Source organism: Galendromus occidentalis, unplaced genomic scaffold, assembly GCF_000255335.2.
Source record: "Galendromus occidentalis unplaced genomic scaffold, Mocc_1.1 scf7180000075579, whole genome shotgun sequence".
Classification (NCBI taxonomy): Eukaryota; Metazoa; Arthropoda; class Arachnida; order Mesostigmata; family Phytoseiidae; genus Galendromus; species Galendromus occidentalis.
The window spans coordinates 80,431-103,988 of NW_003803569.1; the positions used below are offsets into that span (position 1 = coordinate 80,431).

The 23,558-nt window shown below is 49.8% G+C and overlaps 4 protein-coding genes across 4 annotated transcripts; 2 read left to right on the forward strand and 2 right to left on the reverse strand.

The window, feature by feature from the left end:
- The first annotated feature begins 2,698 nt into the window (after nucleotides 1-2,698).
- Nucleotides 2,699-9,357, forward strand: glu (structural maintenance of chromosomes 4-like protein gluon). The gene is made up of 19 exons (XM_003737571.1): nucleotides 2,699-2,764; nucleotides 2,869-2,925; nucleotides 3,031-3,418; nucleotides 3,502-3,718; nucleotides 3,862-4,007; nucleotides 4,146-4,885; nucleotides 4,975-5,121; nucleotides 5,224-5,457; nucleotides 5,547-5,767; nucleotides 5,857-6,000; nucleotides 6,573-6,846; nucleotides 6,946-7,179; nucleotides 7,281-7,438; nucleotides 7,605-7,860; nucleotides 7,982-8,163; nucleotides 8,248-8,452; nucleotides 8,557-8,789; nucleotides 8,912-9,095; nucleotides 9,175-9,357. The coding sequence occupies exons 1-19, from the start codon at nucleotides 2,699-2,701 to the stop codon at nucleotides 9,355-9,357; spliced, it is 4,269 nt and encodes a 1,422-aa protein (XP_003737619.1).
- A 1,119-nt stretch (nucleotides 9,358-10,476) lies between these two features.
- On the reverse strand, nucleotides 10,477-11,950 carry LOC100908195 (serine protease inhibitor-like). Its single transcript, XM_018639434.1, has 5 exons — nucleotides 11,759-11,950; nucleotides 11,479-11,656; nucleotides 11,158-11,367; nucleotides 10,784-10,989; nucleotides 10,477-10,698 (listed from the first exon to the last, which is right to left on the reverse strand). Exons 1-5 carry the CDS (start codon nucleotides 11,948-11,950, stop codon nucleotides 10,477-10,479), a joined length of 1,008 nt encoding a protein of 335 aa, XP_018494950.1.
- A 1,373-nt stretch (nucleotides 11,951-13,323) lies between these two features.
- LOC100905410 (serpin B9) lies at nucleotides 13,324-15,592 on the reverse strand. Its single transcript, XM_003737556.2, has 6 exons — nucleotides 15,478-15,592; nucleotides 14,876-15,188; nucleotides 14,566-14,743; nucleotides 14,183-14,392; nucleotides 13,804-14,009; nucleotides 13,324-13,674 (listed from the first exon to the last, which is right to left on the reverse strand). Exons 1-6 carry the CDS (start codon nucleotides 15,498-15,500, stop codon nucleotides 13,438-13,440), a joined length of 1,167 nt encoding a protein of 388 aa, XP_003737604.1. The 5' UTR covers nucleotides 15,501-15,592; the 3' UTR covers nucleotides 13,324-13,437.
- Nucleotides 15,593-16,616: 1,024 nt separating this feature from the next.
- Nucleotides 16,617-19,415, forward strand: LOC100908337 (phospholipid phosphatase 2). Its single transcript, XM_003737573.2, has 9 exons — nucleotides 16,617-16,672; nucleotides 16,760-16,866; nucleotides 17,325-17,524; nucleotides 17,628-17,779; nucleotides 17,869-18,182; nucleotides 18,270-18,327; nucleotides 18,442-18,624; nucleotides 18,738-18,896; nucleotides 19,169-19,415. The coding sequence occupies exons 3-9, from the start codon at nucleotides 17,467-17,469 to the stop codon at nucleotides 19,280-19,282; spliced, it is 1,038 nt and encodes a 345-aa protein (XP_003737621.1). The 5' UTR covers nucleotides 16,617-16,672; nucleotides 16,760-16,866; nucleotides 17,325-17,466; the 3' UTR covers nucleotides 19,283-19,415.
- Nucleotides 19,416-23,558: the final 4,143 nt, after the last annotated feature.

The window sequence follows — 23,558 nt, forward strand, 5'->3', positions numbered from 1 at the left end:
GACACATTCGATCCTTCGCCACAAAGCAGAATCATTGACGCTGGGGAGGGGGGTTGGATGGGAGATTGATGAAGGCGATCCCATCGCATATGCTCCGAAATTCGGGAAATCGCGAGCTCGCGTCCAGCGCAAAGTTGATAGAAGGCGTCGAAGGCTCAGATAAGTAGCATCGGAAGTCGCAGGTGCGGATTCTATCGTTGTACTGATTTCCCTGCTCTGTAAACTTTATCATTTGCCAGATCGCATCCCGATTCGAGATCGCGGCTCCCGCGGGCCACAATTAAATGCAAAGGCAGTCGCCGCCTACAGATTCATGCAAACGCCGATATAGGAAAGCAGTTCGAAAGCTGTGCACGGAATGCTAAAATTGTTGACCATCGACGGCCATCCAAAACGCCATCACAACGATCACGACCGGAATATCACAGGTGAGCGGCTGCCGAGATTCGGGATAAGCATTTTTCCATTGCGAGAGGAAGCACTTCCCCGGACTACAAGGTCGAATGAGTACTGGGATCAATGGAGAAGAGTCAGAAAGCGTCTCAGCGACGAGGAACCCTATGGTCGTATAGGTTTTTATCGCGGAATAAGATCGACTATTTCGAGTCCTCTCATCCCCTGCCGGGGAGTGCATTTCGACGAGACACCTCTCGGCTCCGATGAAAGCAGCTCATGATACGATTCGGAGACTTCCTCCATCGTCTCTCGAGATGTTCATACTAGAGAGGAATCACTTTAGATAGCGGTAGTAGACGTTGTGACCGCGGTCAATCGGTCAAGGCAGCATCGAGGATCGAGCGCAGCTGACTACTCGGGCTGTGCTCATTCTGAAAGTCTTCACGCTCGTGCTGAGCATCAAACAGTTTTATCCCGAAGAGTTGTTGAATTAGAGTCGATTGGATGCTGTAGAGTGTGTAGAGTAGAGGACCTAAGTTACCCTTCCCGATCGATCAATGGCTTTACCGCCATCATCCTCTGAATGGTGCAATGCGTCAATGAGAGGAATCTCATGATTATCTGTATTTCCACGATATTCTTCCATCCGTGGTTCCACGATATTCTTCCGGAAGACCTTCCTACCGTTTGTCAGACTTAAAACGGAATCCGATTCCCGGGCTACCGTCGGTCCATGAGCAGGACCGTGGGGGTGCCAATCACAACAATGAGCTCTTCCGAGCCATCGTGAGTCGCGTCACCTGTATCTTCTGCCCAATCACTCGATGGAACAGACTAGAGACTAGAGTCTTGGAGGAATCTCGTCGGAAAGCCAGGGAAATCCTCGAGGTATGCTTCTTTGAGTCCATGGGAATCAGCCAAATAATAAGCGACCTTCGTATTCTCCGGAGAGGTTGAGCTAGTGATTTCGATATCCCACTGAAGCTTACATGACACGGGACGGTCTGACACTGGATGCGGTGGCGTCCTCCGATTCGTGCACAGATTCATCACCTCGTAGCAGGCTCGCAAGATGCTCCGCGTCCCGCGCCGGAATGTCCCGAGCAACTACTCTTCAGTGAGCCTTATAACGTGAATAACCTAAAAAAGCGGTTCTAAACCTGGGTTCCGCAAGCCTCTGCTCGGCTGCTCAGACTTTCATTCATTTCATCGAATCGGCATGAATTTTCTGAGCTCGAATGCATGCAGAATACTTCATGCGATCGAGGTCAAAGGTTTTGAGGTGGAAAAGACGGAAATATAGAAAGATAGAGTCCGAGACCAACGATGAGGGTTCCGCAGGACAAAATGGTTAAGAACCCCCGCCCTAAAATACGCTACCTAAGCTAATATTCGACCGGGGAGGTTGTGAAGAGAGTCGTAACTCTCGATACTCTGCTTTGTATACGTTTAGATTGATGAACATTATCGCCGCTTCTATCGGGGCGACCTGACGGCTGGTGCTCATTGTATATGTAGCCCACATCGATTGTCTATCTTTCACTGGATGAGGTCTCGTGGGCTGATCTTTCAAGGAAGAAGAAAAGGGCGGAGTGAAATTCCTGATCCCTAGAAGCGAGAATCTGTCCGGATCGTAGGATAATCCCAGGACCTCGGAGCTTTCGACGAGTCTTGTTCGGAGCCTAGGAACGGCTCATCGATGTCGAACAATAATCATTGGAGCTGACGAAGCGCTGCGCGACCCATATCTCGCTCTCGTCGGTGTGACTGGCAGGCAAAGACCACCAGAATCATTGCTTTCGGAGAAGACGAATCCCGCTCCTTTCGACCTCAGGCTTTCGTTGACTTCTGCTGGCCTCACGGTCCCCCGTATACTCTATAAGTAGAACGGCCATCGATACGTCTGGCCGTACGAGAAGAAATCCATTTCAGGCTTGGCGCTTGTGACTTGTGAGGAACGGGTAGTCGAGCTTGGCGCTGACCCTCCGGCAGCGCCCCCTACAAACAAAGAATTTCTCCAACGGCGATCTCGAACCGCGGTGTCAGAGAAAAAAGGCGGTTTTTAAGTATTTGACAGATATCGCTAAGAAGGCGAATCCTGATCCTGTTAAAAGTGGAGCGTAATCGTAGAAAACGGTAAATTAGTCTTGCTGCTGTCAGTACTCCGGCTGGTGGCTTGCTCTGGTCGGATAACGGCTCCTTCTGAGCGATGTTCGGTGGAACGATTGAGAACGACAACTTTCGGGGCTCGATCTGGAGAAAATCGGCGAGGATGAAGAACTCTCGAATTTTTTTCAGACTCATGGCCGATAACTCAGAATGTCCTCCGAACAAGAAAAGGACCTCGAACTCCCGCAGAACCGAAGAGGTAGATCTCCGGCGGAACTTGTCATGTCTCAAGCTGTCGTCGGATATTCGTGTCCACAAGAGACGTTGGGTTGACGTCGAATAATTCAGATTCGATCCTTCCAGTCCATGAGCAGTGCCGGTGATGCGGAAGAAGCGGACGTATCGAAACGAGCGCGTAGGGTAAGTCTTTCAGACCAAGTCTCAGAGTTCACCGACGGTGTTAGATGGTGGCTGTGGAATCTTTTCATTCATTTAACTTCAATCGCAAACGCTCTCCACGATCAGAGCACGCGGTCGAGGCTTCCTCTCGCGGGGAACTCACTGAAGCCTCCGGAAGGATCCCAAGCAGACAACAGCACCGACGATCCGCTGGTTCTGGAACTGAACGAAACGGGCGAGGGACCGTCGGAATCGCAGGAGCCTGAAAGAGCGGATGCCACCCAGGGTGCGCCCGAGCCCGAGGTTTTCGCAGAAAAGCCCTCTCCAACGGAAACTTCGACCACCGGCAACCACCCAGTACAGTCTCCGACACCACCGGAAACCCAGCCCCGGAGTCAGAGTGCAGCTGAGCAATCGCGCCAACTGCAAAGTTTGGAGGGTGCGAGACAGACATCGCAGAAAACCGTTGAAGCCGTATTCGCAGACTGTGAGCGAGATGAGGACGGTGGAATCAGTGAGTTTAATCGGTTTTTCTCCCGTAGAGGTCGGAGATACCTGGACTGCTCCGAACGACTAATTGACTGAAATCACTCGCAGAAATCGGCGACATCTACCTTCCGCCGCCCCCTCCACCCGCGTGCACGTTCGACGCGAAGGGACCTCGGCTGATCATTTCGAAGATCGAGAATAGCTTCTTCAAGAGCTACGGAAAGAACGTCACCATAGGTCCATTGCATAAGAACTACTCGGCGATCGTTGGCCCGAACGGAAGCGGGAAGAGCAACGTCATCGACTCGATGCTTTTCGTCTTCGGGTGGGTTCCTCGGTTTTGTGCCACATAGGCCGGATCCTAAAATGATAGTCAATACGCATTCTTGACGATGGGATACAGGAGTCACAGTAATTTGTATCCAGAAGATCGCAGAACGTCTTAATTTCTCACGATTCGTGTTTCAGATATCGTTCGAAGAAAGTACGAGCCCAGAAAGTTTCGAATCTCATTCATAATTGCGATGTGCACAAAACTATTCCTCGCTGTAGCGTAGATGTGCATTTCGAGACGATTATCGACCGGGGAGATGCAGGATTTGAAGTAGTACCGAGTGAGTTTTGCTCATCGTCACGACATTTCTAATCAGGTCGAATCCTGGATGGGAACGCGGCTCAATCCTGTTTCGATCGCCTCGGCTGAATGAGTTTCCAACCATGATCTGAACTGAGATTTCGAACCATTTTTTCAGATTCCCATCTGGTCATAGGTCGTGTAGCTCATCGAGACAGCTCATCGTATTACACCATCAATGGCATGCAGGTCTCACAGAAAGTGGTTACCCGGACTCTTCGAGAGAAGGGTATTGACATCGACCACGACCGTTTCCTGATCCTCCAAGGTGAAGTAGAACAAATATCCATGATGAAGCCTAAGGGTGAGAACGAAAATGACGAAGGCATGCTAGAGTATCTTGAAGATATAATCGGAACAAACCGATACAAGGAGCCTATTGAGAAATTCGTGAAGAATGTTGACGAGCTGCAAGAGGAGCGCAACCGAGCGCTGGACAGAGTACAGATGGCAGAACAGGACATGCAAGGTACGAAGAAACTCAGGGACGAAGCTCTGGAGTTCATCAACCTCTGCAATGATTTGGTACGCTGCGACCACAAACTCTACGCCATCAAGGCACTCAACGAATCGGAAAAGAAAGCCGGCATCGAAGCAAGATACAACGAGGAGAATGAAGCGTTGGAAAAATTAATGAAGAAGATGGATGATTTTGTCAAAGAGAATGAAGAGCTCACCGTGAAGCATAAGGCTCTCTGCCGCGAAGAAGCCGACGCCGTCAAGAAATACGAGGATCTCCAAGCTCAGTACAGAGAGCTCGAGAAACAAGACGTCAAGTGCAGAGAAGACGTGAAGCACGGTAAAACGGCCATAGCGAAACTTGAAAAGGATCGGGAGGCTCAGACGAAGAAGATCGAGGTGAGTTCCCTCTCCTCGCTGTGACCGAGATAGAATGGCTTTACCTTCTGAGAAGGACACTCGCCTCAATTTCCCCCATTCCGTACTAGAAACTCAAATCCGAAACGGAGAAACTACCTGAGGAGAGAGCGAAAGCCGAGAAGGATGAGGAAGAACTGACTGAAAAGGTTGCGGCCCTGAAAACAGACCTGCATTCGAGAATGGAGGACTTGAACAAGAAAGTTTCCCCCATCCAAGTAAGTGTCGCGGGATTCTAACACACGCTCATTAAGCGCACCTTGCGAAGATCTCCTCGACAGATCCCATCGATATGTCTCACACACTCTCTTCCAATCCAGACTCAAAAAGAGTCCCTTGAGAAGAAGCTCTTGGAACTGCAACGATCGGTGAATACAGCGAAATCGGCATTCACAATGGCTCAGGTGGAACTCGACGTTATGACGTCTTCAGAAAGGAACGAGAAAGAAAAGCTCGAGGCCAGCACTAAGCAATTAAGTGAAGCCGAAAAGGACTTGGTCGAGAAAGAACAAGCAGCAGCTAAGCTGAACGAAGCCCTTCCCAAGTACAAGCAGGTGAGCTCGCTATTAATTGAGCGGCCATACCAAAATCTATTCGCGAAGTCATTGCTCAAGCTCCGATTCCAATTTGCACCTGTCTCCAGGAGTTGGAGAAAGTTCGAAGCGATCTCGCTAATGTCGACAAAGAATATGAGCGCTACCACAGCAAGCTGAATCATGACCTCATGAAATTGGAAGAGATGAAAGTATCCAACGCTGCAACACGGAGTAATAATCGGCTCCTCGACGCGCTCATGTCGGAAAAGCAGAGATCCCTGAAAGGTGTTGTCGGTCGGCTCGGAGATCTCGGCGGAATCGATAAAAAGTGCGGAAATCTTCATTGCGAATGCATGAGACCACTGATTTTCTAAAGAGGGAAGATCTTCTAGTTTCGCCTTCTCCAAACCATGCCAGGTACGATGTTGCGATATCGATGTCCTGCGGATTGCTGGACTCAATAGTGGTGGATACAACTCAGACCGGTAAAGCTTGCATCAAGTTTCTCCAGAGGAACCAACTCGGAAAAGCGAACTTCCTAGCTTTGGAGAAGATGCAACAGTGAGTTTAATCACATCTGGGATACAATCCATATGTCCCTCCCACTGTCTCTGGAATATTATAACCTCCTAGATTGGGCAATCAATGCTCTCTCTAACTCCAATCTAAACAACTTCCATTAGAGGATCCCGGATCAGTCTTAGGATCTGGATTTTTCTTTTTCGGTCTCTCTTCTTCGGTCCTCGATGATCTGCGATTCATTATTAATAATCAGAGCTCGTGTATCTGAGCATTCATGATTTCTCCATCAATTATCAATCAGGGATCAGTTTTCTTTTCCCAATGCTTTTTATTTTTTTCCCGTTGGAAAGAGCATGAGAAGAATCGGAAGACAAATTGGAGAAAAATATTCATCAATTATTATCAATGATCAATGAAAGAGTGATAAATGCTCAAAACACCGGGCTGTTAATCATCATAATCATTGATCATCGATCATCGATCATCGATCATCGATCATCGATCATCGATCATCGATCATCGATCATCGATCATCGATCATCGATCATCGATCATCATATATCATATCGATAGTGATGAATCAATGTTTTTTTACCATGGTTCTGTTTCAGCCTCATTGGACAAGCTCAACAACGGATCAAAACTCCCGAAAATGTGCCTCGTCTCATTGACTTGGTCCAAGTTTCCGACCCGCAGTATCTTGGTGTGTTCTACTACGCACTAAGAGACACACTCGTGGCCGATGAGATCGACCAAGCGACCCGGGTAGGATTGCATGGCCAACAGAGATTCCGAGTGGTGACTCTGAGGGGGGAAATCATCGATCCTAGCGGTACCTTGACTGGAGGAGGCAATCGAGTCGTTTCTGGAAAGATGGGTACCAAGGTCAGTATAGACTGGAATACGATTGCCCTCATATCGGATGCCCTGCTGCACTCCCTCGTGTGATTCATGAGTTTCACTCGAATTCCTTAAAACGAGCAGGCTAAACTAGACACCACGATCGATCAAGAGGAAGTGGATGCCCTAGCCGCCGCTGTACGCGATGTAGAGCAGAAAGTCACCGAGCTGGGCAACAAGAAGAACGATCTTGAGAAATCGAGCTACCAGAAGAAGAAGGACTTCGAACAAGTCCAACAACAGCAGCAGAAAGTTTCTTTCGAGATTGAAAATCTCACTCAGAGCATCAGTTCCCTCAAGATGGGAATCAAAATACAGGTCAGATCATAAGACGTGGTGGTCGTCAGCAGCCGCCATTGGTCGAGTCTTAACATCTTAACATCTTCATCGAGTCCTAACATTCGCGACTTCCGTTCCAGCAAGCGTCGGTCAAGGAGAAGACGGTCGATAAGGCCAAGCTGGCGAAGCAACAGGAGAAAGTTGACGAGACCAAGGAGGCCTACGAAGCTGCGGTTGAGTCAACGGAAGAAGATCGCCAAGCGATCGAGAAACTCGATGAGAAGATCAACAAGATCAAGTAAGATATCATTCGGACGAGAATCCTCATTCTTCTCGCCGTCGACTTTAATAGAAAATAAGGACAGTCTTAAATCGGTTCAATGTGTACCCTGTGGAAGTTATGCAATAGACGTAAGTTCCCAATTTAAATTAAATGGGAAAGCCTAATCGGATGGACAATCCAGGGAGGAGAGCATCGGCGACGTGAAAGCGAAGCTTGAGGACGCGCAGGCGAAACTCCGCAAAGCCAGTTCGAAGAAGACCGAATGCCAAGTCGGCATGAACAATTCCAAGCGGAAGATCGACCAGGCACAACAGAAATTCGAAAGCATCGAAGCTGAACTTGTCAGTGTCCGAGAGCGCCGTAAACAGAACCTCGAATTATACAATGAATTGACGGCTCAGGGAAGCGAGCTCCGAGACCAGATAGAGGCGATAACTGTGAGTTAGTCGTTGATGCGATTATCCCTTCCCCGATGTCGACCCGATTTCACGATATGAATCCAGAATATCGTTTCGAGGAACTCCGAATTTTCTCTAACGGCTTCGTCTTTCATCGTAGGAAAGCAAGCAAGCGCTATCGAATCAAGTTGCTGAGTCGGCGCGAAGTCTCCACGAGTTCAATAAACAGGAAAATAAGTTGAAGATCCGTCAGATTGAACAACAGAATATCGTAAAGGATTTATCGAAAGAGCTGGAACAGTGTTTGAGAGCCGTTGAGCATCTCCAGCAGAAAATGAACGGGTATGACTATTCAGATTGACTTGTTCCATTGCCTATGACTCCTCGATCAGTCTCCTTGTCCTCACTGACGAACCACCGTCTCAGCTTGCGCCTGGAGGTCGTTGACGATGGGGACGATGAGAGCGCTGAGTTGGTTCAAAACGAAGCTGCCCTCAAAGTACCTGAACTCGACTCGGAATCCGTCAAGTCTCTGGACTTCAACGAAATTTCGCAAGAGAAAGCCGATTTGGAGGAAAGGAAGAAAGCGCTACGTCCTAACTTGAACTGCATCCAGGAATACAAGAAGAAGGTTAGCTCCCTCACTCTATCAGAAGATCCGAACTCACGAGATCAGGATAGGTGATTTTTTCGTGCTGGTTCACTCGATACTGACCTTGACTCGATTCTCGCTAGATGGGTCACTATCGGAAACTGTCCGAAGTTTATCTCGGGAAGCAGAAAACTCTGGATACCCATAAGGGCTATCTTCAGGCTTTGAAGAAAGCCCGACTGCAAGAATTCATGACTGGCTTCAAGATAATCACTCAGAAAGTCAAAGAAATGTACAGAACTTTGACGCTCGGAGGAGACGCAGATCTAGAATTGGTAGACTCTCTGGATCCCTTTTCCGAAGGAATCGCCTACAGGTGAGAGACGACCGCGGGATCCCTCGGGACTTTCCCTCGTCGGAAAGAGGAAATCGCCGTATAGCTCCGATTGCTTTGCTAGTGTTTTTTTCGCATCTTCAATTGGACCGAATCCCTTGCAGTGTGAGACCACCCCGCAAGACATGGAAAAACATTTCGAATCTCTCAGGTGGAGAGAAAACTCTTTCGTCGTTAAGTTTGGTCTTTGCTCTTCATTACTACAAACCTGCACCGTTCTATGTGATGGACGAAATCGACGCTGCCCTGGATCACAAGAACGTGTCGATCATAGCGAACTACATTAATGTAAGCTCGGCAAATCAGTATTCGATTCGACACCGAATGAGCAAGCACGTCAAAGTTGAACTAACCCGAATATTTGCAGGAACGCACGAAAAACACTCAATTCATCATCATCTCGCTTCGGGACGAAATGTTCTCTCTCGCTAGGAAGCTAACCGGCATCTACAAGCCATACAACGACACGAGAACTCTGACCCTTGATATCGACAAATTCGTTTCTGACGTCAACAAGGAAAACGCTCCGGCGAACGTCGCCGACAGCTGATACATGAATAGTTTTTTAAGCAGAATGTGAGACGAGCTCCGGTCGACCTTTTCATAAAGGATGACACTTATTCTTCTAGATCTGAATTCTCATTGGTTCAGGAGTCGAGGGAAATCCGCGGTCGGTATCGCCTCGGGAAAATTCGTTCTCTTATCTCGGAGGTCTCATTGCCCCGCAGCCATAGGCTCCCCTGCTCTCGCATGCGTGCCTGCGTTATTCTACTGACAGCGGAGTTTCGTTAATTCTGAGAGGACCGGTTGCAGCGGCTTCTAGAAAAAAGTTTGGAATGTTCGATAATAATTGATGATTCATAGTCGGAATCATGTCCTGATTCTCGATGCCATATGAAATGGGATGGATTTTTTTTGCGGCAAAGTATCGCTGAAATCGTGGCGAGTTGCGGGAAGGAGAGTCGGAATTCGCGGGAGTCCCCAATTTCTTTCGAGATCGCAGAAAATTGCGAAATCTGCTTCCGAAAATGTATAAGCTCCACCTTCGTGGAAAGTCTTGATCCGACTCCGGGTTGTCCGAAGGAAGTTCGATTCATATCGAGAGTACAAATGACGAATTCAGAGGGAATCGCTGAAAAGCGTCAGGAATCGCACTTTCCGCAAATTTCGCGGGGGCCGCGAAAAAAATGAGTCCTCGAAAATGACTCATCGATTGGTCAACCCCAAGGCGTGAAGGCCAATAAATGTTGGAATTTAATCGGAGAGGACGATCGACGTTCAAGTCGTTCATACGACCCTACGTGTCCCCACGCTCAGAGCTTGCTCATCGTAGGAGAATGGCCTCTGATTCTTCTTCTGAGAACATGGTACCCACGAGCTTACGAGAGTCGGTCAGGCAAACAATCGCGACCTCGGGTTTGGGCTGAGCTACTCGAAATTCATTACCCCCTCGGCTTCGTGAAGCTTTTCTCTCGTTAAGCGACCGTTCCGTGAACGAATCCGGTGGAAATTAACGCCGAAGCTGCCCGAGACCTCTCTCAAATATTTATCGAAATTCCAACTAAGAGCAACAATAATACATCACAGGTTCGATCCTCTCAGCATAAAGGACAGCAGGCGATTCATCGTCGTCTCATAAGGATCCGTCACGACTCCCGCAGTCGAACGCTCAAGATCTCGGATCTGCGCATATACCGGCAAAGGTCACCATATCCTTCCCCGACAGGATCCAGAAGCAGAACGGTTTGCTTAAACGCAGGACGAGCACAGGCCGACTCCGAGCTCGGGGGCATTTGAATCCGAAATTGAAGAGACTAGCTTCGCTCCGTGTCTCGCTTACTTCTATGACTGCTTTGTGAATGATGTCGCTGACACAGGGCTGGCTTTCAACCTGCAAGCGACGCGATATCAAGCGCAGATCGGGAGGTCCGGTCGTCTTCAAAGTCGCAGTGAGGGGACTACGAACACGAACTCACCTTGGAAAAAAGGTTCCCCAGATTACACTCGCCGGGGACAAACATTTTTTTGACGCCGAGGTCCTTCAAGTACTCCGGGATGCTGTCGAAGTTGTACTCGATTCTGAACTGGGGCATCGTGAGCAGAACGGTGATTCCCGAAGGCTTTCCCACGCTCTCAATCGTTGAGGCCAATTCAAACATCGAAATATCAGCGATCACTTCGTCTGACAAATTGTGGTTATGTAATTGAGAATTTAATCTCTGTTTACGCCTCAATCACCAAATTCAGTCTCTGGAGCACGGAATCGTGATCTCTACGGGCAGAAAAGGAGCCTGAAGATAAGGCTCAAGAAGGATGAAGGTAATTATAATCGACGAGCAGCTGCAGGTACCGATATGCTTTCTTTCGTCTTTCGGGATCGCCGCAATCATGGAAAATCCCTTTTCTTTATACGGGATTCTAATGAGACGGAGCTTGCTTGTTTCTCTGTAGCTGAAGGTTCTGGATTTCAAGCTCATGAAATCAACCTCCACCCTCTCCCCGCTGCGGAGCTCGAAATAGTTCCTTTGTCCGTCTGTGTCGAACTTCCGCAGCCAAATTCCTAGAATTATCGAGACGACGATCGTCTTCAAGCAACCCTCAATCTCCTCTTGAGCTGTATCATTCCCTCTCTCTCGGAGAGCGTCAGTTCCTGACAGAGAGACAGCTTTACCTTTGAAATATATCGCGTTGAGAAACACCAAAATATTGTCTTGTCCCAAACTATTCTCAGCTAGGACTTCCTCAATTTTCTTGTTGGTTTTCTTCGCCACCCTCATATTCACGCACTTCTCGATAGCTTTTGCATCCTTCGAGAAGTCCACCGAGCCGACGTCAGCTCTGAATCTCGACTGGAATTGAATATGATCTCATATTGTATGGGTCTCCCGAGGTCTTGCTTCACCACCACTAGACGTTCCCACGATATCCTTCCTGATCACTGATCAGCCTACCTTCAAGAGCTTCCCAGTATCCTGGCGGAAGTCGCACTTCGAATCAGCCAAGATCAAGTTTGCTATCTTCAGTGGTGATCTGCGGCTGCCGATGAGAGTCGGTAGCACGGAGTGGAGAGCCTTCTCATCAGGAGCCTTCAGGCACTCCAAGATTTCGGTCCTCGCCTCCCCGTCCAAGCCGATCGTGACCATTGCGAAGCAAGCAGTCAAACTCGACGGAGAGACCACAAAATTGCCCTTCTCGCGGCGGCAAATCCTCTGGAGCAGCGATGAGCTCAGGAAATACTTCGAACCACACTCCATGCTCGTCCGAGTCGAGTGGAAGGGATTGTCTGATGGTTTATTCGGGGTTTGCGGCAGTCGTCGGAGTTGGGCTCTTCAGGTTCTGGATCTCATCTCTAGAAAGGGGCTGCGTTTCGCCGGAAAAATCTAGTCAGAGACAGATTAGCGACCGAAAGCTCTCTATTTTTCCCGTCTTCAGCCATCATTCAGTGCTCGGTATTGCCCCGAGATCTCTCAAATCATCACGTCGTCGACTTCTGATGTTTCACAAGCCTACGATCGATATACGAAATACGAATCACAAGTCTTGAGGGTCATGCGGTCATTGGTCATAAGCAGATATTGACGCCATTCGTTTGGCGTTGCGGCGACGGCTCTTGCGAGAACCGTACATACGAGCGGGATGGATATTATAAAGCCCTTGAGGAATATATTAAAACAAGTTTCGCTTCGGAGCGGCCTCCGCGGGATGCCAAAAGTTACCGAGCGCGATGATCAAGAGGGACTGGCGGCACGTGGATTGCGAAACGATGCTCGGTCAAGACAAGACTTGACCCTCTAGCCTCCGAGCAGAGGTAGATCGACTGTGAAATATACCCATCGCTTTATTTTCACCTCTGGCTTGCCCCCGCAGCCTCCGTGGTGAAGTACCTACTTCAGAGAAAACGGACAGCCAGTGGCTCCGGAGCGTAAATGACTGAGCCGGAACACCTCCGGGTAGACGAACAGCTGCGGCCGCCGTCACGTCAGCGTCGTCTCCCCAGAGGGCGGAGGGAGCCTGGCAGAGATAGATTTTCCCCCTGGCGTCTTCGATAGATTTTCAGACGGATTGGGGACTCTGGGATTGTCGACATGGGTTTCGACAACTGGCTCGCCTCTCCATCTGCAGGATCCTAGGTTTCTGTTCCCCGGCGTCTAATTCCTCGGAGAGCCAGGGAACGACTCGATAGACCATGGGAAGAGGGACAGCTCTTCCCTCGATGGCGGGTAAGGGAGCAGGCGAAAACTTCCATTGCGTCTCCCGCATTCGCCAACGGGAGGGATTAGCCGTCATAGAAACTCCAATTATGGCTCTTTCGAGGGGGCTGTGGGCTACGATTCTGACCCTGCAGCTAGATAATCGTGGAGCGCCATATGAGACGAAGTTCCCTAGAGATCTCAATTTCTCCCATCGAGGATTCTGACGCTCCCGTCGAAGCCTGCCGATCGCACTGGTCCTGCCTACAGCACGTTATGCGCAGGGAGGCATGATGCAAGAAATTTCCCTGATGGGCAGGTTCAAATACTCGATTTATGACACGTCGATATTGAATACCTCGAGGAGGATTTGGAGCATACCACAGCAAACGAAGCAAACAGTGGTACATTGAGTCGTCGACTCTCGAACGGTACAATCCTTAGCTCGTCGGGTCTGCGCAGATGCCGACGAAAGGCACAACGTTGTCTCCTGACAGAATCCAAAAGCAAAACGGTCTGTCTAAGCGGAGAGCGATCCGACGCGGGGGCGGACCTCGATTCGGTGCGCACCCTACCCTGCAGCCGATGAGCGTGGCAGCGGTAGCTTCGGTGGTTTTCTCGTTCACTTCAATCACCGCTTTGTGAATGATTTCGCTGACGAATGGCTCATCTTTCACCTGGATGGGAGACCAGAGACGGAAAACGTAGTAGCGAGCAATGTCGATACCTAGGTGGTCGACTTAGAGACGACCCCCATTTTCGAGTCTGTAACAATCTGAGGAAGCTCGAAAGAATTCTGAACTCACCTTGGAAAAAAGATTCCCCAGATCACACTCACCACGGATGAACATTTTGTTCACACCTAATCCCTTCAAGTTCTTCGGAAGGTCTTCGAAGTCGTACGCTATCTTGAACTTCGGCATTGTCAGGGCCACTATGGTTCCCGGCTGCTGTTCTACGCTTTCGATGGTCGAGGCCAACTCGGATATGGACATCCCGGCTATAACGTCGTCTGGAAACGGCTTTCACATATGACGGGATCGAGGGACGTCGGAGAGGAGAGTCTATGAAGACCATATCACGCGGAAACACCTCTTTCGCCAAGAGATTTACCCAGTTGCAATCAGTAAAAGCGGAATAGCGACGAAGTTATCTTCAGAATAGAGTTTGGAAAAGTCGACGCACCGATATGTTTCTCCTCATCCTTGGGAATGGCAGCAACCATGTAGACGTTCTGCTCCTCGTATGGAATCTTCGCGAGCCTGAGTGAATCGCTCTCTCCATATCCGAAGGAACTCGAACTCTTCATCATGAAGTTCGCCTTGATCACGTCACCGCTGCGTAGCTTGAAGTTCTCTTTTTCCCTCAGCGGACTGAACTCGTGGAGCCAGGTTGCTATGGTTCGAAGTCAGGAGCGAGTGAATCACAAATAGCTCTGAACTATTAACTTAGGATTTCCGATGAAGCTCCGATTACCTCTCGGTCGATCGGTGTCAAGAATACTCGACATTGAATGATCGGGCAAACTATTATATGGGAGGACCTCGGTGAAAGAATCCGGAGCGAACCTTTGAAATAAATCGCATTCAGGAGTACCAAGATGTGATCTGGCTTGAGGCTGTTCTCTGAGATCAATTTCGGTATCCTCTTATTGGTTTTATTCGCCACCCACGTGTTGATCTGGTCCTCTATTTCCTTCGCTGACCTGGTGAAATCCACTGAATCGATTTCAGCTTTATATTTGGTCTGGAACAGAGCATGCAATGATTGCATGAGCTCCAACCTGGGACACGCTCATGTTCTTCCTGAGAGATGATTATAATCTCCGTTCGAGCCCTGCACAGAGCGTCAGTCGAGAAGTCCCAAGGGGCAACTGACCTTTAGCGACGCTTCTGACTCTTCTCGGATGACACAACTTTTGTCGGCGAGAACTTTGTTCGCGATTTTAAATGGCGATTTATCGTCAGACAAGAGAGTTTCGAACGCAGAATGAAGCGAATTTTCATCGGATGCTTTCATGAAGTCCAAGAGTTCCTTTCTTGTTTTCCCTTTCATCCCAAGAAGGACCATTCCCAGGCAGGTTCCCAGACTGAGTGGCGAGATGACGAAATTCTTCCTCTCATCGCGGCAAAGCTTCTGCAGCAGCGAGGTGGCCAACGAATATTTGAAGTCATGTTCGCTACTTTTCTTCCTAGAGAGGAAACAAACGCGGGTCGATCACAAATAACAAGGATTGCCGTGACGTCATTGCTCGAACCTCGCGGCACTGGAGGATTCACTGGCTCTAATGACAAATCCTCCCCGAGCCAAGCCGCTCCTGAATTCTCCAGGTTCGAGCAATGAAGAACCGTTGAGGTACACCCATGGAAATCCAGGAACTACTGAGGCAGGTGCCCCACCTATACTCCCCAATTCTCCCAACTATGTCCGCAAGGCTACCAGGAATCGAGTCATTCCAATCCACACATCTGACCACTCACCACAAATTGAGGAACGCATCCATTGGAATTCTGAAGTGAATGCCCTCTCAGGCTCGGGTGGAATCCTTTTGAGTAGCCTCACAGCTCACAATGGACTCTGACTAGCGCACGCTGTGTAGCAACGACGAAGCATTAGCTCCTTAAGGACTCTCCGTCGACGCAGTGGAATGAGCTCTTTCAAGAATTACTCATAATCAAATTTTGGTACTGAGCCGACGCTCTTGACAGATTTATGGAGCGGAGCCGCGCCGATAGAGGATTCGACCGACCTACCCGGACTCAGTCCATTCTATCATAGCATCTTACGAATTCGTTTTCGTCCCGTAGCAGCTGAGCATTCTCAAAGGCGGTCTCTACAGGGGAGGCCGCGGCCGACGAGTCCGTGTCAAGTGACAACTGACACGGATGGCTTCCCTAGATCTGAATCCCGTAAGCCCGTACAGGATCATATACAGAAGCGGGGAGAAAATTCTCGATTCCGCGACAACTTTCAGTTGAAAACACGTCTTCCAGGTGCAAGCGGACCTGGGTTCTTCGGATCTAGTGACCGAACGCACTCGGAGCCGATTCGGCTCGTGAGGCCCAGAGCCCCTCTTCATCCTTCCGGTAGCCCAAGTGGATTTCTCTCACTGAGAGCGTCAAATACGCGATTCTGGGAGCATTTGAAAGCGTCGAGCTCCAGATGAGCCGGGAAACCAGGGATCGCTCCCCGAGCGGATCGAAGTGGATGCCTGAAATTGTAAGACTGCAACGAACGAACGGCATTCCAGAGAAACTGAAACCCCTGAAGAAAACGGTGCGCGGAATCCGGCCTCGATTCGATTCTGCGGAAAGCGTTCGAGCCGGCGATTTGGCACCTCTCAAGTGACTGATTAGAGCGGCACCAGCGTAGAGGACGGTCGGAGAATTCGATAGAGCGATTTAACTAACTCGTAATGGCATCCCAAGAGGCGACTTGCGGCCTCCCCTCTTCTAGTTGTTTTCTAGTGTTCCATCGAGTGTGGTTGCCACAAAGTTCATTCGGACGTTCCTTCTATTGAAATGTGCCGTATCCACTGCGGGGATCGCTACGGAGCGTGGCAAAACTCGTCGAAGGCCTCCTCTCCTAGTCTCGTCTATTGGCGATTGAGAGTTCGTGGCGCGCACGGAGAAGCATGGAGAAGCTTCGGGTACAAGTTCGCTGTTAGATTCAAGCGTGAGTTGAGCCGACTTTGTTTCGCAATAGCTCTGTCTAAATATATCCCCAACTCCACCTCGACGCTAACAGCCCTCCCACTGTAAGCGGGGAATTCAGTCGAGACTCTCAAGTTGAAGTGGCGAGTTTTTCAAGTGTCCTCCTGATGCTCTTCGATGGCACTGATCGACGCGATCGTCCCATCTCTGCGGAAGGTGAGCTACGATATTTCTTCTGCATCCGTTTTCCCTCTGTCTCCCCAGTCGTGAGCAATTCCCCATCATTCGGTGAGCCGCTTCTTATCTGGGACTGGTCTCTGATCTCGGCGCTCGATAGCAGGTTTTCGCTCATGATAATCGCTCGGAATCGACGGGAGTTGCAGATTCCTTTCTGGTAAATTCCCACGTTCCCTGCTTTACCGACTTTGTGCTGCGAGGCTCGAGAAAGCTCGAATCTGAGAATAAATAGGAGCGCGTCCGCGGCCTGTTCCTCAGTGTTGCGACTGGCGAGTGGAGGCGAGGGTGCTCCGCAGACTCTACGTGCCGGTTTGTGGGATCCCCACGAGCGGCGCCGACCGGGGTGCGGAATCTCTGAGGACTCTGAAGGGAGTTCCCCGATCTGTTTGAGTGTTAGCAACCCTGGTAGAAGTTCCGAAAAGCTATATTTCCCACAGGTCCACTTGATTCGTCGTTTCCTGATCAGCCGGATGGAGTCGCCAGTAATTGATTACTAATTGGTGCAACCTTCACTTCATTCGATTCCATTCTACAATCATGGCCGCACTGATGCGTGAAATGTAACGCCAAGCGCAGCTCATGGCGCTGCCGCGCGTCGAGAACACTGTCGTTCTCCATCTCATCTTCGTAGTCGCTTGTAAGGCACTCACGAGCGTAATTTATCTGGATGTTAATGTTAATCGGTTCTATGATCATCCGATCCTGAGTGAACTTACCGGATGTCGTCATCTCTTCCACAGTGGGTTTCGCCCTTTTCGCCTGCCGCGTTCTGATAGAGCCAACGAAAGCATGGGTTCCGTGCAGCGATCCCACAATAAGTTTCCCTTTCAAACCCGAAACTATTTCTACAACTCATATCATCGCTTACATCTGCCTCTTCCCTCCGCTAGTTGTGAGTCGCCACACGATTTGCTTTCGATCGCTAGCTCCTACGGGATGTGATTTCTTCGATTCATAATAATTCCCGATTTTCCTGCTCAGATTCTGATCATCGAGTTCCTGAGGTGGCGACTCGATGAAACGGATTGGTTCCCGGTGGGAGCGTGCACCCTCTTCGGATTGCGCGTTCCCAAACTGGTCCAATGTTTATATCTGAGCATTGGGAACTTTCTTTATGGCTCCGCGCTGACGATGATTACCGTAGAATTCGGCAAGAAGACCGTCGGACGTCTGCGACCTCATTTTTTCGAAGCTTGTAAAGCCACGAACCTGCAAGAAATTTGCGATCCCAGCAGACTGAATCAGTTCGTCTATGACGTCAAGTGCTCCAACCTGAAAAATGAGATCACGGCTAGGTGAGTCAGAGCTCTGTCTGAGCTGCGCTGTCCGAGTCTCCGTCATACCCCGCCCTAACTCGATAAGAAGAATCGTGAACGTTCCAGAGAGTCCTTCCCGTCGGCACATTCCGCTGCCACTTTCTATATCGCGGTTTTCCTTCTGGTAAGTCAGTCGGGAATCCTCCCTCGTTCGGGTTCAATTCTCCTCGTACGGGAAAGGGGAATCGCCGCAGGAATTTTCTACAGATCGTTCTCCAATGTGTACAATCTATCCCAGTTCTACCTACAAAGTCGGATGTCATGGCCCTCGAATCTTCTTCCGATTCTTCGACCCACGGTCCAGATGATCTTCGTTCAGATCGCATTCGTCGTAGGTCTGACGCGAGTGCGAGATCATTATCACCACTACTCCGATGTCGCGGTCGGAGCTCTCATCGGGACAATTTGCGCCATCATCACAGTGAGTGAGCTTTCCGCGAAGCTGCGAAACTTCGTAATCTAAGCACATACGATACTGTAGAATCGCAACTCACCGTTTCTCGGGGATCTCACGTAAATGAACCTCGTTTGTAGGTCTTCTACATGTCCCCACTTATGGGCAGCTGCTCAACCTGCCGGACCAGAACGAGGAGCAGAGTTTTGGGATCTGCCACTGCCGCTGCCAGCGATCAGTCTTCAGTATCGAGTGAAGCCCCTTCGTCCCACGCCGCGTCGAAGAAAGAGCCACACTCGGTAATCGTTGAAAAAATCGAATTGCGCTGACACTACGACACCGGCGATGCGGTCACCAAGGCTCTCCGCCCATCGTCGGTCACTCAATCTGTGCCAGTCAAAGCGCCGGAGCCCAACACTGTCGAACGCCGCGGCGTCTCAATGGTTTGAGCGCTCGTCGCACACGATCGGTGATTACGAAGCAGCGTCTTCGAAATGCCAGATGGGGGCTTCGATTCCGATCATCTCCTCGGTCAGCGGTCGCAGAACATTCAAGGAAATTTCTTCTCCAGGAAATGTCTTTTGAAGCGAGACACTCGACGGGGTTGGACGTCAGGACTCTAAGACTCCCTTCCCGTCTCGGAATGGATCCGGGAGGGAGGAAAGATATTTCAAATGCTTGTTGAAGCATCCTCACAGGAAGAAATCAGCCAGGAAAGCTGCCGACTGCGCCGTCGGTGTCCTCTTAGTCGTACGAGACCAGCTTAAGTAACGTGTTGGAGTGCCGTGCCCTGCAGCCTTTGAATAAAAACTACAAAACCGGAACAGACAGTGGTATTTTCCCCGGTGAGACGAGAAAAAGCTGATATCATGGATTCTCAACCTACGATTCTCAACAACGTCGAAGTCTCTTACGATTTTCTCGACCTGCGCGAGTGCTGTATCGTCTCAAAACTTTCTGTTTGTTTTAGCCCATTCTACACTAATCGATTCGTAGAGGAATATCACATATATCCTGAATGATTCTCCTACTCCAGGGTGGGAACGTAAGATTCGGGAGCGTAAGATTAACGAGAATACAGCGGGGTGCCGGTAAACGAATGCCTCGGAGAACGAACTTCCTCACGCATATTTCTGGAAAGAATCAAAGCAGATCTCACAGTTCCGAGGACTTCCGAATTCCCTGTTTCTTTCCGCTGGCACGTCGACGTAGATGTACGATGCAATCTAGATGCCTGTTTTCCATTCGAGACAAATCTCAATCGTTGCTCCGCTTGAGTGACGTTTCACCCAGCCTCATTACACACTTCATCCGAGATCGAATTTCCGCCCTTCGCGCAAGCTCCCCGGGATAGATTATTCTAGGTCTACAATGCAGAATCCCCGATTCGTCTCATTGTTGCTATGATATCACTCCTGGCGCTTCCTCCACTTGCGAGAGTTGCCTCAATGGCTCAGTCACAACAGAGATCCCCTGGAGCTTCAGAGGTAGGCTGGGGGTGGGACTCCGTACGCATTAGACTCACCCTCGCTCGAGCTAATCAAAGTACGCTCGTGCTCGAGCAAGTTCCTTTCATACGTCTGGGCGAGGTCGTTCAAGCATCTATTCACTCCGTGATGCATTATCCTCGTGAAGCAACAACTCGCTCGAAGGAGAGAACGCGACCGTGGCTCGGGCTTCTGACGTCGACCACTTCAAATCATCTCACTCGAAATCGATCCATTTGGTTTACTTTCTCGCTTGACACTCGGAATGCGGAATCGGATGATACGAAGGAATCGAATCGGAGAATCTTTGAGGGGAGAAATATTTATTATCTGTGCTCTGGAAAGCGGAGAGAAGTCATAGAATTCGATCAATCCTGAGTTTTGCAGCGATCTGCCACCGTGTCGAAGCTTTTCCAAATGGCTATCAAGCCCAGGGAGAGGCTCCCGGATTTCGCGAGCATGCCATCGAGACCTAGGACAGCATGGGACGTGTTCTTCCGCATCGTTTGCTTATTCCACGGTCTACAGTATGGTGCCTCGAGGAAACGCTGGCTGGACCCGATCTTACTCGCCTATTGGATTTTCCAACTCGTCTCGTGGACCTATGTGGTACCCATGACCGCGAGCGCCAGGTTTTCCGGACAGGGAGAAGGTAGCAGTCTTTGCGAGATTATACTCATGAGCAATGCTCTCGTCTATTCTGCGACTGCCATCTACGCGGGCTTCAGAGTGATGTTCCACCGGGTTCAGTGTGAGCTTTTGCTGCAAGGGAACGGTCGAAGCATTAGAGACTTCGGCCTGAATGCCGCATGCTTCCTCATGGTCATCATTCTGCAAGTTCGGAGACTGAGAGGAGAGAATCCCCTGAACACCTGCATCCGGCTGCTCCGACTCGTGCTCAACATAAGCTTCCAGGCATTCTTCCTTATCTACGCGGACATTATTTCCGGAATGATTAACAATCAGCAGAGCCTAACGCGATTGGTGGTTTCGGATAATATAAACCATCACGAGATGATCGCGAGAAAATGGAGGCTTCGGAACAAGATTTCGATCGCCAACCGAATCTTCGCCCAAATTCTGTCGTTGATATATGTACTGCGCTTCATCACGGTCATCCATTTGCTCTACGCCACGATCATTCTCGAGCGAAGCTCGTGCGAGAAGATGATCTTGTATCTGAAGATCGGCCTTCAGCTTCTGCAAGAATTCTTCCTAGCCCGACAGTGTTCCGCTCTGAGGTCCTGCTGTATAGAGACCGAGCGGATGCTTTTGATGCGCAAGGGAAGTATTGGGTTGAGCAGCAGATCCTACTCCGATGTCTCTGCGGTGATACGATTCGTAGAGGAATGGGATTGCTTGAAAATAGGTTACTTCGCACACAATGCCGAGAACTACCTCAAATTCTTGGCGACAGGCTTGACGTGTGCAGCCATCGCTCACCAGTTCGATTACAAAATCCTCCGCAAACTGACAGCCCTGAGTGAGAACACGATCCACTGAACTCGTTGGAGTGGGCACGAAAGCCTCGTGCGGGAGATCTGCGCCGATGATCTCCTGAAAGAGATATCGGCTGTCGAGTGCAAATGGACGATGGCGAGTCTCCCAATGAATTTAATCGAACAATTCCTAAAAGGAATGTTAGACAAAACCCTGCGGGAAGCGATTCTTTTCAAGTGCGAGTCATAGAAATTCAGCAAACTGGAAGAAGTGATAAAGGAAGCACAAGTGCTCTCCTCGATCCGGAATCAAAATGCGACGACCATTAATGAGAACAATTACCAAGAAAAACACCGAGAACCGTCTTCGGAGGAAAACTTCCGTCAAAGGTTCGACAGGAATCAGGATCCGAAGCCATCATCATCCGACGAGATTGCATGTTATCGGTGTGGAAATCCGTCGCATCTAGTTAACTCCTGCAAGCACAAGTCATCTCGTTGCTCTGGCTGCAATAAAACCGGGCATTCGAGAGCGGCCTGCAGAAACGCTCAACAAAAAGTGAATCTACTACGCGACGAGACATCCTATCCGGTTCGTGCGGAATCCAGCAGAGCTCCGGTCCTAGTCACATTACAAATCGAGGGTCGCGGCGTCACCATGGGAGCCGACACGGGAACAGCGGTCACAACGATGCCGAGGTCGAAATCCGGAGGACTTTGGCCCCTGAGGAAACTTGAAGAAAACGACGTCCGCCTACATCCAGCGAGTGGGAATTCATATGAGCCGGCAGGTTATGTTGAACTCAGCGTCAGTTACGCTGGAGTGAGACGGAAACTCCGACTCTATGTCATCAATCGAGACGACTTTCCCTCGCTGATAGGTCGTGACTGGCTTTCGGCCTTGCCGATCGACTGGACAAGATCGGTTCAAGCGGTTGGAATTTCTCAGGACTGAGAGCAAGGAATGGCCAGTCGAAAGAAGCAGTGCATCACGTACAAGCCATCGACTTCGAAGTTGCAGCTAAAGCTTCGTTGGGGGAAATCCAAAATTACAACTTTACTTACAACTCAGAAACCAACTGCAATTTATGTTCGCCCTCGCCCAATTGCGCATGCGATTATCGACATCAAGGATGAAGAGCTCGATTTCCTCGAGGAGAATCTCGTCATTCAGAAAGTGAACACCAGCAAATGGACACACCCCATGGTTGTGGTCCCTCGCGCAAAAGGCAAGAAAGTACGTATTTGTGGAGACATTTAAAGATGCATAAACCGATTCATAAGGATCGACGATCACCTCTTAAAGAACATTCGACACGCCCTCGATAACATTGGCAACGGGCGGAAATTCTCGAAGTTGGACATGGCGTCCGCGTTTCTCCACAAGCCAATCCGGAGAGCAAATCGTAAATACCTCGTCGTGATTCAACCGGTTGACCAACGGGCTTTGCAATACACCAGCCATTTGGCAAAGATTCATTGAGGGTGTACTCGCTGGAATCGACGGAGCTGAGGTCGTAATGGACGACATAATCATGTCTGGCTTAAGAGATGAAGAGCACCTGGATAGACTGGGAAAGGTCTTCTCTCGACTGAACGGACAGGATATCCGAATCCTGAGGAATGTGAATTCTTCAAGGAAGCAGTAACATGTTGCGGATTCGTACTCAAGCACCAGCAGATCTACAAATGCGATAATAAAATCCGCTCGATCAAAGAGGCAAGCTTTGCGCATAAATTGGGAGACTTGGCGAATCCGCTGTACCGGTCGCCGCTTCGCGGCGACTCGGTATCGCTACACTCACTACACATGCGCTGGCTCCGAGTGCGCTGGCTCCGGGTGCGCTGGCTCCGGGTGCGCTTGCTTTGGGCGCGCGTGCTCTGGGTGCGCGTCCCGTTTCCCTGCTTTCCCGTTTCCCTGCTTTCCCGTTTCCCTGCTTTCCCGTTTCCCTGCTTTCCCGTTTCCCTGCTTTCCCGTTTCCCTGCTTTCCCGTTTCCCTGCTTTCCCGTTCCCCTGCTTTCCCGTTCCCCTGCT

What these genes read in the sequence shown, in the direction of transcription:
- glu (XM_003737571.1), top strand. Translation starts at nt 2,699, where the DNA reads ATGGCCGATAACTCAGAATGTCCTCCGAACAAGAAAAGGACCTCGAAC. An exon ending in TATCGAAACGAGCGCGTAGG is followed by an intron (nt 2,926 to 3,030) that starts GTAAGTCTTTCA and finishes CTCCACGATCAG; the next exon opens with AGCACGCGGTCGAGGCTTCC. An exon ending in TCATAGCGAACTACATTAAT is followed by an intron (nt 9,096 to 9,174) that starts GTAAGCTCGGCA and finishes GAATATTTGCAG; the next exon opens with GAACGCACGAAAAACACTCA.
- LOC100908337 (XM_003737573.2), top strand. Translation starts at nt 17,467, where the DNA reads ATGGCGCTGCCGCGCGTCGAGAACACTGTCGTTCTCCATCTCATCTTC. An exon ending in GCCTCTTCCCTCCGCTAGTT is followed by an intron (nt 17,780 to 17,868) that starts GTGAGTCGCCAC and finishes TTTCCTGCTCAG; the next exon opens with ATTCTGATCATCGAGTTCCT. An exon ending in ATATCGCGGTTTTCCTTCTG is followed by an intron (nt 18,328 to 18,441) that starts GTAAGTCAGTCG and finishes AATCTATCCCAG; the next exon opens with TTCTACCTACAAAGTCGGAT.
- LOC100905410 (XM_003737556.2), bottom strand. Translation starts at nt 15,500, where the DNA reads ATGGATGCGTTCCTCAATTTGTG. An exon ending in GATGCGTTCCTCAATTTGTG is followed by an intron (nt 15,189 to 15,477) that starts GTGAGTGGTCAG and finishes TTTCCTCTCTAG; the next exon opens with GAAGAAAAGTAGCGAACATG. An exon ending in GAATGCGATTTATTTCAAAG is followed by an intron (nt 14,393 to 14,565) that starts GTTCGCTCCGGA and finishes TTCGAACCATAG; the next exon opens with CAACCTGGCTCCACGAGTTC.
- LOC100908195 (XM_018639434.1), bottom strand. Translation starts at nt 11,950, where the DNA reads ATGGTCACGATCGGCTTGGACGGGGAGGCGAGGACCGAAATCTTGGAG. An exon ending in ATACTGGGAAGCTCTTGAAG is followed by an intron (nt 11,657 to 11,758) that starts GTAGGCTGATCA and finishes ATTCAATTCCAG; the next exon opens with TCGAGATTCAGAGCTGACGT. An exon ending in TGGGGAACCTTTTTTCCAAG is followed by an intron (nt 10,699 to 10,783) that starts GTGAGTTCGTGT and finishes CGTCGCTTGCAG; the next exon opens with GTTGAAAGCCAGCCCTGTGT.